This window comes from Ostrinia furnacalis, unplaced genomic scaffold, assembly GCF_004193835.3.
Source record: "Ostrinia furnacalis isolate ACB-3 unplaced genomic scaffold, ASM419383v2 OfSCF0058, whole genome shotgun sequence".
In the NCBI taxonomy this organism is placed as follows: Eukaryota; Metazoa; Arthropoda; class Insecta; order Lepidoptera; family Crambidae; genus Ostrinia; species Ostrinia furnacalis.
The window spans coordinates 533,575-544,755 of record NW_021130297.1 but is presented as its reverse complement, the minus strand read 5'-3'; the positions used below and the strand labels follow the sequence as shown (position 1 = coordinate 544,755).

Sequence of the window (11,181 nt, the reverse complement as noted above, 5' to 3'; positions counted from 1 at the left end):
ATCACCAACAAAACTGCAATTTTTAATTTATTTTCGTCGAAAATATCGTTTCTGGCTCGCTTTTTGAGCTTTGTTTTGTATTTTGTACAGAAAATGGATATTTTCTTGTGAATAAGAAGAATGTCAGTGCTGAGTTTGATCCCGGAGGACAAAAGGAAAGATCACAGGTTTGTTGGCTAATTATCTGCAATGCTTTGTTTTTATTTACATTTCAGAAGAAGAATGGTATTCTAGACTCTGGAATCGTCCGTGGAGAATGAATTAGCCGGCGCAAAAGTATTGGCAAAACTTTTTCCTTAGCAAATTTTTTTATTAGATCAAGTAAGTCTACCTAACTTAGTGCTGTTTACATCACCCTACAATACTTGGATCTCTCACGTAAGTTATTCAATAAGTTTTAAGTATTTGTAGCATACAATGTATAATTTTGTTTATTTTTAGTTTTTAGGGTAGACTTTTGAACTAATTTCAAGTTGGATTGTTTTATTAACCCATTTAGCCCTACCGTACCCTATGTGGTACGGTATCTTTTCGAAAATATTTCGAAGTACCAAACTGTTGTTAATTTGTAAAAATGATTGTGACAGTAAGCTTAAAGTGATTATTTTACATAAAAATATTTAAAAATATGTTTTAACAAGTGGTTTTGGAAATATTTATGAAATTCCTCGACAGAAAACAAAAAAAATATTTACAATGTATTTAAGAAGGTATAATTTCTTATTATTGATGGTAAATTATGTTATTTATCAATTTTATTTTAAAAATAGAGTACAATAGATATCATGACTACAAAAAAAATATTATTGAGATTATTTTATATACGATTTATTCCAGTCTAAAATAGGTGTACCGTATAAGGTACAGTAGGTCAATGCATGAGCAAATCATGCGAAAAAATATAATTTAATATTTATTATTTTTATTTGTTTTAGGCTATTGATGCTTCACTATATTACCACAACTCATGAAAAATTTGATAATTTCAGCAAACATAAAGCAATCTTGGTAATTTTCTACTGCTGTCTTGTCAGATGACCGCTAATGATGATCAGATTGACGAAGATTTAGGCGATAAAGATAGTGTCAATGTAAATAATAACCCTCAGAGTTTTCTTCGATGGATTTGCTAAATTTCCATCGTCGTGTTGCTAAATGCGATTATGGATAGCACTAGACCTAACAAATCAGAAGAAGCCAGGTCTTCTTCAGCTATCCTCACTAACTTCGGAGAAGGTAGGAATTTGGTTCTTTACCAAATGTGGTTAGTATCACAGAAAACGTCTTACAAGATATGCCCAGTGTGATACTAGTGATTGTGTGATTTTATTTTTATTTTATATCATACAAAAATAAATAAAAATCTTCTTTGAACAACGACAATGTTTTGCTTGCTTATAGACCTACTGTACCCTATATGGTACGGGCTCCCCACGGCCCCCTATTTATGGATTATTTTTTTAAATATTTTTTTCATGATTTATAGGCTTTCCTTTGTAAGTTTTTGCTGAAAAATCGATTTTTATTTACAAAAATAATTATCGGTCTAAATGGGTTAAACTACTCGAATTTTCCTACTTCAGTTAGGTACTTAGATTTGCTTTCTTCAAAATACCTAATTCTAGGATAATACTAAAGCAGGTAGCTTTTGGTGTTTCTTCTATTTCTCACGTGTTTTTTTTATATTTCACATCATGTTTGAATTTTTTTTTATACAATTACCTAATGCCCGTTTTCACCATCAATCCCTAATTTTTAAGTGACCATTTTGAAAACAAAATTCCCGTTATGTGTTACCATAGGGGTCACTTTAGAATTAGGGATTAATGGTGAAAACGGGCCTAAGACTTACTACAAGAAGTTATGGGCTAGTAGGTATCCCTACTACCTAGAAATAACCTCTATTCCTACCTACCGCGAGTTAAAAAAAATAGGCAAGTAAGTAGATTTTTGTTGTTTTTGTCGTTGAGTTCGTTGTAACTAAGTTATTACATTATGTAATTAATTTAATTGGAAGAAAGTTTAATATAATAATAAAACTATCTACCTACCTCTAGGTTCGACATTTTTATAGGAATTTTATCAAGACCCTAAATGAAATACTAAATAGGTACGTATCTAACACCTTTAACCTTGCTATTATTGTTACGCTAAGTATTTTCTTCAACATTATATTATATTAGGTAAGCCTTTTAATAGAACCTAAAGCCTTAATGGAACCCTAAGTACTCAATTTAGGCCAGTCTACAAATTTTCGGCATTTAACCTTGGTCCTATAGAAATTAGGAACGGAAGAATTGCGCAATTCAGAAGCTTTCTTTTCAAGTCTTCTATTGCCCATATATCTAAAACCCTTGCTTGCTCAAATAAATACTTTGAAATTGTACCTACTTTTGACACTCAAGAACAGCGTGGCCTTTTTATTTAAGAAAGTTCACATGCACAGCAATCTGCACTGAAATAGGTAATTTTATTTGCCAATTAGCCCTTTCGATGCGACGTTATGTAGGAATATAACGGAATTACGGAGAAAGCTACAGTCTTGTTAACGGGGCTTTACATTATGTAGATTGGAAACACAAAGGGGATGCATCAATAAGGTTACCTACACGTGCAAATTAGATTAATCTGCTTAGAATTATCAGTCCCAAGGTCTATTTGTGTTAATCCAATCGCGAATTTCAATAGGTTTTCAGTACAATGAGATCTAGATTCTGAGATCTTACGTAACTACTAAATTAAAACGACATTATCCTTTTGTCATTGGTTTTGGTAGTCAAAGGTAGAGACGACAAATTATTTGCAAACTAGATTTGTAGTTTGCTCACAATTTTTAAAAGTCTAAAAATAATGAGGGAAGTTGCCTTTTGTTCCTGGACTTTTATTTTTATTTACCAGAGGCTAAATATAGGATTGGGCTTAAGCCACACCCTGGGTTGGGGAGTCCCGATGTTCGGTAAATCTAATTTTTTCGCCTCTTACGACATCCATGGGAAAAGGAGACAGATGGATAAAAAAGAAAGAAATGCACTGAAGATAATTATGGCACAATTTAGGCATTTATCTCTTCCAGTCAACCTACAGGACAGTTGTTTAAAAGATTTAATAAGGGAAAGCGGCAGTAGGTACAGCTTAATACGATCACTGCTTATGACACATACGGATGCGTTTTTTGCTATCGCAACGCCTGTGCGGCCGCTCACGTTTTACGTGTTTCATAATTCTCCATACGGCCGTGCGGGCTCACACGCAAATGTGCATGTGGATTGAGTGATCCTTGCTTCAATCTTAACAAAAATCGAGGAAGTTTTACTTAAAATATGTTAAAACATTGCGATGAAGTTTAAAAATTTGTTAAACCTAAGATAAAAATGTTATGGCCAATAAATAGGAGCACTCATACCGCACGCTTTAAGAAAACGTCAACATGTTTATTTCAGAAAATAAAGCCTTTCCACTTCTTTTTATAGTATTGAAAAATTGTTAAGAATATGTTAAAACTATTAACAAATTCAGAAATTCCTTGCACGTCCCGTTCCAAAGTTATGACGATTATTTAGGATCACTCACACCGCACACGGGCCGTATGAGTGCTCTTCAAAATAATGACTTTTTATTAATAAATACGTTTTATTTCTGTTGGGAAATGTGTGCAAACTGACGAGCGAATTTGTTAAAGAATAAGTGTGACAAAACTTAAAAGCTGAAGGAAGAAATTAACCTTTATTCTTTCCTCCAATATGCCGTGTGAGTGATCCTTACTTTTACCTCTATCTGCTCATATGTAGTTCGTAGGCAGACTGAGATAGTATCTAAAATTGTTAATTGTTTTTAACAATTATTTGGCATATATTTTGCTTTTATTAAGGTCATAATTTAAGAAATATCAGGCTTAGATGATTCCTAAAGGAAAATGTTGATTAGGGTACATATGATTTTTTATTTTGTGAGACTGTTCCGATTCGTCAGACGTGACAATGCAAAACCAATGCAATCTAATATGTAGTAGGTTTAGGGGCCTCCGCTAAAACTCGCGGGGGGCGTCCGTCGCCGCGGTCGGCAGTAGCGCGAGTTTTAGTGGTTTACCCCTACATCTTGAATGATAGAAATAAAGAAACATTACAATTGTTTATAGGATTGAATTCAAATTTGACTTGTAATATGAATTGAGAAAGATACTCACGGTTTTATTTAAATAAATTACAAATTTCTCAACAAAACTTTTTTTTTTTGGTTGGACTATAAAATACGATAAAATAATATTATTAAATCTCACATGTAAACTTCTGATGAATCGAAACAGTCTCTCAAAATAAAAAATCATACGTACCCTAATCAACATTTTCCTTTAGGAATCATCTAAGCCTGATATTTCTTAAATTATGACCTTAATAAAAGCAAAATATATGCCAAATAATTGTTAAAAACAATTAACAATTTTAGATACTATCTCAGTCTGCCTACGAACTACATATGAGCAGATAGAGGTAAAAGTAAGGATCACTCACACGGCATATTGGAGGAAAGAATAAAGGTTAATTTCTTCCTTCAGCTTTTAAGTTTTGTCACACTTATTCTTTAACAAATTCGCTCGTCAGTTTGCACACATTTCCCAACAGAAATAAAACGTATTTATTAATAAAAAGTCATTATTTTGAAGAGCACTCGTACGGCCCGTGTGCGGTGTGAGTGATCCTAAATAATCGTCATAACTTTGGAACGGGACGTGCAAGGAATTTCTGAATTTGTTAATAGTTTTTACATATTCTTAACAATTTTTCAATACTATAAAAAGAAGTGGAAAGGCTTTATTTTCTGAAAATAACATGTTGACGTTTTCTTAAAGCGTGCGGTATGAGTGCTCCTATTTATTGGCCATAACATTTTTATCTTAGGTTTAACAAATTTTTAAACTTCATCGCAATGTTTTAACATATTTTAAGTAAAACTTCCTCGATTTTTGTTAAGATTGAAGCAAGGATCACTCAATCCACATGCACATCACACGCAAAGCGTGTTTTGCCGATGTAACACCTATGCGGCTTCACACGTAAAGCATGTTTTGCCGATGTAACGCTTATGTGGACAACACATACGTCTGTGTTTTGATATTAACTATTTTTATTCCAGAAAAGAATCCCTAGAAAGCGTCTACAGCAGCAACTCCCGACTGAACCTGCTCAACAAACGAAAGCGCCTCAACCCCCTCGTCGATATGTCCAACCCCTCGCTCAATAGTAAGGCGGGCGGCGACCGCTACGTCACGCAACGGGTGCTCTCGGCCAAGACGCACAGAGTCAAGCAGCTGCAGAACCAGCTGGCTGACGCCCATTATCATCTTCAGGTATGCCAATCCAAACTAATCTAATATAATCCTACCGGTGACACCATCCGAAAGGATTCTTATGGGTGAAGAAATAAGATGCTAAGACGAGTAGCTATAGAATCAGCTGGCTGACGCGCACTATCACCTTCAGGTCAGATTTCTTGTAAATTAGATCCCACCAGTGTCATGTCCAGAGAGGAATCTTCTGGGTGAAGAAATGGGATGCTTAGACAACAGCAACTCCTGGTTGACTGCTAAACAAGCGTCTCAATCTTGTCGTCCACATGTCCAACCTTATCTTCAGGTGAGAATTCCACTAGTGCTAATGGAAACTAACCTGATTAATGCTGCTGGCTGATCGAAGATACGTTAATTCACACCTCTCGTTCCTACCGCTGCTACAACTGTGTAGCTAGGATCTACAGATTGATCGCAAATAAAAGTTCAAGTTAGTCCCTGGTGGAAACTCATCGGAGACAGATCTTCTGTCCTCTTCCCTCCCATTTCTCACTGTGAGGAACATTATAGTGTTCCTCCACAGACTGCGGTTTATAAGCTGTGTGGACAGGACGATTCATACTTCCACCACAAACGCAAAGACTTGTAAGCAACGCTACTTCCGAAAACTTTTATTACTACCGCCTTGACGCCACAACAAGTTTGTTTAATTTTCCTAGTTTTATTGTCGCCTTGGGTGCGTTTTATGGAAATTAATTAATTAAAATTTCCAGGAGCTGAGCAACGAAAACCGCGTTTTGCGGGCAATACAAAAGAAGCAAGAAATTGCATTGCAGCGGTAAGTAAATAGTCAGTAGTTACAGTTCCACTGTTTATTCTATGTATGTTGAATGAGAGTATGCAAAATAAAGGCAGGTCACAAGTTTGTAATCCGACGAGGGTTTGACCCGTTGAACCCATCTGCGCCAAAAGACAAGCCGCGAAATGTTCTTGTTACTAGATTTTTCTCGTCATCTAAGTAGTCAACATAAAAGCCCTTTTTCATTATTAATTTCATTCAGAAAGATGTAATAGCTTTGAAAGTAGTAAAGTTCTGTGTTTATAAGCTCAGTCATTGACAACAACAAAAGTTGGAATAGCGTACTATTATTTATTATGCAAGCTACAGTTTGTATACAACGATGAATAGTTAGTATTTTACGACTACTAAAACTTAGATTTTCCTGCCTAATCACATGTTTTATCACTGAGATGAAAGTAGAGCTGAGATTTTAATTAAATTAAGTCTAAAAAGCCCTCTACAATAAAACTGGAATCTATTCTAGGTCTAAATTAATTTCGACGCTTAAGCGGATCGCGTAAGTTTTTCTTATTTTGCTATAACAATTACTTACAAAAAGTCATCATCATCATTGTCAGGTCATTTGAGACATAAAGACAGAGCAGTGTCCACTGCAGGAGCTCTACTCTACAATTTGCCAGTGACAAATGGACTATTTGGCCTACTGCCCACGCTCTGGCTAGGTTGGGGAGGTCTGATATTAGCACATTTTTTTAAAAGATTCATTTAGTAATTTGTTATTACACAAATTACTAATACTCCCGTTAGCCCTGGTACTAAGCTTAATATGCTTGTATCACGAGTGAGCTCACTACAATAGTCAAGCGAGTCGGCCAGTCCGACCCCTTCACCGTTCGGCTATCGTGGCTTAAATTTCTTCTTTTATTGCCTGATGTATGACATCCGCGGAAAGGTTAGGGCTAACCTATTAGACTCTGCTGGACTCATGTGGCTACTCATCATCGTGTTACAATGTATTTATGATTCTAGATACGAGAATTCAAACGCAGAGCTTCCCCAAGTGTTGAACTCGCACAATGAGGAGATCAGAATCCAGCAGAGCAAGTACAAGCAGTTGAAGCAGCAGTACAAAGAAGTGTCACAGCGGCTCAAGGAGAGGGACATGCAGCTGCAGCAGCTGAAGGATGACCACCAACATCTGCTGGAGTTGAGTAAGGACAGGTAAGTTCAAATTCAAATTGTTTATTTGCCTACTAAGTTTACATTAAAGGTCTTATCACTAATACATGTGTGCTTATTACTTAGTTACCTAGACTGGCTGGACAGTTATATTGTGAAGGCTGTCCTTGCACCTATTTCAACACTGGATCGTCCCAGCTATGAAATTGTCAGAAGGGCTGGATTATTAGTTCCGAGTTTTGCCACGTTGGACAACCATAATATAAATGACATTTACAGGAGGGCTATTTACTATCAATACTGCGTTTTATTAACTATTACTGCGTTGGTCGGCCGTTTGGTGTAGTGGTTCGAAACGGACTACTATTCCGGAGGTTGTGGGTTCGATTCCCGCACAGTACAAACATTTGTGTGCATGAACATATTTGTTTGTATTGGACTGGGTGTTTTCTATGTATAATATGTATGTATTTACAAAAAAAAAGTATTTAAGTATGTTTATATCCGTTGTCTAGTACCCATAATACAAGCTTTGCTTAGTTTGGGACTAGAAGCGCAGTGTAAAATGTCCAAGGATGTTTATTATTATTATTAGGTCCGATTTTTTCCACTTGACGTTTCAAAATCGTTTGACTATAAATTATATTTTATTTTATTGTATTTATTTAAACAACCCGTTTATGTCAATTTAAAATAGTGTTCAATTGACCGTTTATCTTTTTGTAATAAGCCTCATAATATTTTATTTAGTTAGGTAAATACTTAGTGTCAAGAGTGTATTCTTAAGAGAAACTTTTACTCAGGAACCTGCTAGAACGCGAGAAGCTACAGAACCAAGTGTCGGACCTATCACTTCGGGTGCAGCAGCAGAACGAAACGATCAGCATGCTGCAGCGCCGCATAGCGCTTGAAGCGAAGAACTTCAGGCACCAGCTGCAGAATGAGATCAACAAGCACAAGGACACGAGGCATGATCTGGATCTTGCCATCAACAATGCTGACAAGCTTACTACTATTATTGAGGTCAGCAATTATTATTACCTAAACTTGCAGAGTTTAAGACATTATAACATTTACTATTTTACAGTAAATTGTAATCAATATCAAAAATTCTAAGATTATTTTTATTCACCGAGATAGTGTGGTGCAGTAAAATGTGGTCTTATGTTTTAGAGAAGTGCAGTTTATCTCACCATCTATTTTGAAGTTTTCGTTTGCAAAAAATAAGTTACTATTCACACCTATTATATACCTTTACAATTTCTTGCCTATTGTTTTCTTACGACCTTCGTTAAATTTCTTTTTATCTGTTAAATCCCTTTTGCAAGCAAGATGTCAACACATACCAATTTGCAATTTATTTTTAGATGAAAGAAAAAATGTTGAGCACCGCTGCTAGTAGAAACGTGAAGTCTCCCACTAAGCCTCCGTCTACAATCACAAGTGCTCGTCCTCTTAGCAAGACTAAATCCAGCGTCGAAATCGCTAGAACTGAGGAAAGATCAAACGTAAGTAATTATTCAAGTTTTCTTTCCTTTTGCTCGTCGTTATCGTATTTTTATCGTTATTTTTTTTGTAGATGGATCAAAACATCTTGGCCAAGCTATGCGAGAATTCAAGGAGTTTGAGCAGTTGTTTATCCCACGATGAAGAAACATCATCTTCCACGGAACCTAAGTCACGATATGCTACTAGAAGTCGCACGAACTCTAATAGTACCCGTTCGACACCTAGCCAGAACCGAAAGAATTCCAAAGGTTCCGACGACATGATCGAATTGGCGAAAACTGTTCAAGACGGCATGGCTGATCTTGCTATCTTTGACGACGACATCGACTTCAAAAACTCGTCTCCTGATGAAGTTCAAAAGAAGATTGATGTTCTTAAAGCAGATCTACTAAACAAAATAAAAAATGATGAGGCTCCTTCAAGAAAGCCTAGTGCACTTCGAAGAATGTCTACAGAAGAGTCGATAGAAGAAGAGATAGTAGAATCGGAGGATACAGAACGTCCCAAATCTAGAGGAAGAAGGAACTCAAACGTTTCGTTCTTTGAAAATGTCACCGTTGAGGAGACCACTACTACTGTGACCATTAACAATGAAGACCGTAAACCAGTTAGAGAGAATAGTGTATTAGAGAGAAAGCTATCTGGGAAACCCGTTGAGAAATATTGCAAAGACATAATACACGACATTGAGAAAAGCAACAAACTTATCGAGAGACACGTGAAGCAATTCAACAACTCCAGATTCGAGAGTGACAAGCTAGTTCAGCAGTTGGAGGCTGTGGATAAAATAAACGAATTCGTCAATTTTAATGGAGAAATTCCTGAGGCAGCGTTGACTGAATTGAATAATAACTTCAAGATGTTAACTGACAAAGTGTTGACTGATTCGGTACCAGCAACTAGGAAGAGGTCTATTTCAGGGAGAAGGAGTTCGAGGGCTGAGTCTAAGACGAATATGTTGGATGACGGCATGAGTAACCAGGACTTGCTTGAAGATTTGTTAGGGAAGAAATGACATAACCCTATCCTGGACAACGATGTAGAGATCTTCCAAGTGTTGTAGCGATCTCGTTGTCAGGAGCCTTCGTTGGATCGATGATGGTATGCTTTTGTATTAATTATTTATAATGAAATTATTGGAATTAACCTTGCCATTATGTGTGAACTTGTAACTTTACAAGGTGGTTTATTTATGGTCGTTTAATGTTCATGAATGAGCTTAAAGGGAAAACGGTCTTGTTTCACAACATGTAAACATTTCATTGATAAAGTTGTTCAATATCCATAACGAAGCCGAATACTATTTTTGGTAATTTCCCGGAACTTTCCTTTGGAATTTGAATCAATGGCCAATAAATGGGCTGTTATTACGGGACGTAGTAACTACTTCATATTTTTAGCACATTATCACTGAGATGTTAAAGGTTTAGTCAATAAAATCGTAATAATATAGTTCCCTATAGGTCAATTTAATATAATCTTATAAAATTTAGTTCACTCTAATGCCAAATGTACTTCACGTATTGATCGATAAATTATATAGATCCTGCATAGATACAATTTTTCAGCTGTAAGCAATATTATGCGGAATGTTTGATCAGTTTGTTAATAGTATGGAAATATTTATAATAGTGTATGAATTGGTTATTTTAGTTAACCTTGGAACAGTCGATTCAGTCCTTTTCCTCTCATATTTTGTAAAGTTAACAAACTGTTGATGGTTTATTTGTAATCAAAAGTACAGTTGGGTTCAAAATTGTGAGCACGTTTGTCTAGGGATGTGTGGTTAACAAATGCGCATGAATTAAACTATTTGAATAGTGTGGACGTTGAGCTGAAGCTACGAATCAAATTCAGAGAGCATGGCTTTAAGGCGATTAGAGTCCTCAATGACCTTGGGCGTTTGACCTTCACGCCGCGAGCAACACCCGCGCACCCCGCACCAAAAACTCCGATTTGACACCGATCAAAAATACACGGGCATAGGTAGATACAGAATAGAAGCTCTTTCTTCATACATTACTGCCTATTATTTTAAACTTAAATTGATGAACCTTGATGTCGGTGTCATTTAACTCAGGCGTAAAGGTATTTAATAAAAATAACAAAATCCATGAACATTTTGTGCGGGATAAAATTTTATTTTATTTTTTGTAAATTTTCTAATGCTTTTGTCGGTTCAGTCGTTCTCGAAATTTGAACAAACCCGACTTTATTACAAGCTTTTATTTAGCTTGCAATTTATGATGTAGGTAATTACATAAATGTTTGTTCGGGTGGAATCTTGCAAGCTGAATTAGTTAGACCAACTTCCTGACGACAACTAGGCTAGATGACAAAATTTCAATTATTTGTCCGTCAGACAGATAATTAGAAAATATTAGACTCATATTTTTTATTTTCTTTC

The 11,181-nt window shown here is 35.8% G+C and overlaps 1 protein-coding gene across 1 annotated transcript; it reads left to right on the top strand.

The window, feature by feature from the left end:
- Nucleotides 1-10,640, top strand: LOC114356390 (lebercilin-like protein). The gene is made up of 7 exons (XM_028309580.1): nucleotides 1-167; nucleotides 5,131-5,344; nucleotides 6,058-6,122; nucleotides 7,116-7,307; nucleotides 8,069-8,288; nucleotides 8,633-8,773; nucleotides 8,845-10,640. The coding sequence occupies exons 1-7, from the start codon at nucleotides 121-123 to the stop codon at nucleotides 9,787-9,789; spliced, it is 1,824 nt and encodes a 607-aa protein (XP_028165381.1). The 5' UTR covers nucleotides 1-120; the 3' UTR covers nucleotides 9,790-10,640.
- The last annotated feature ends 541 nt before the right edge of the window (nucleotides 10,641-11,181 follow it).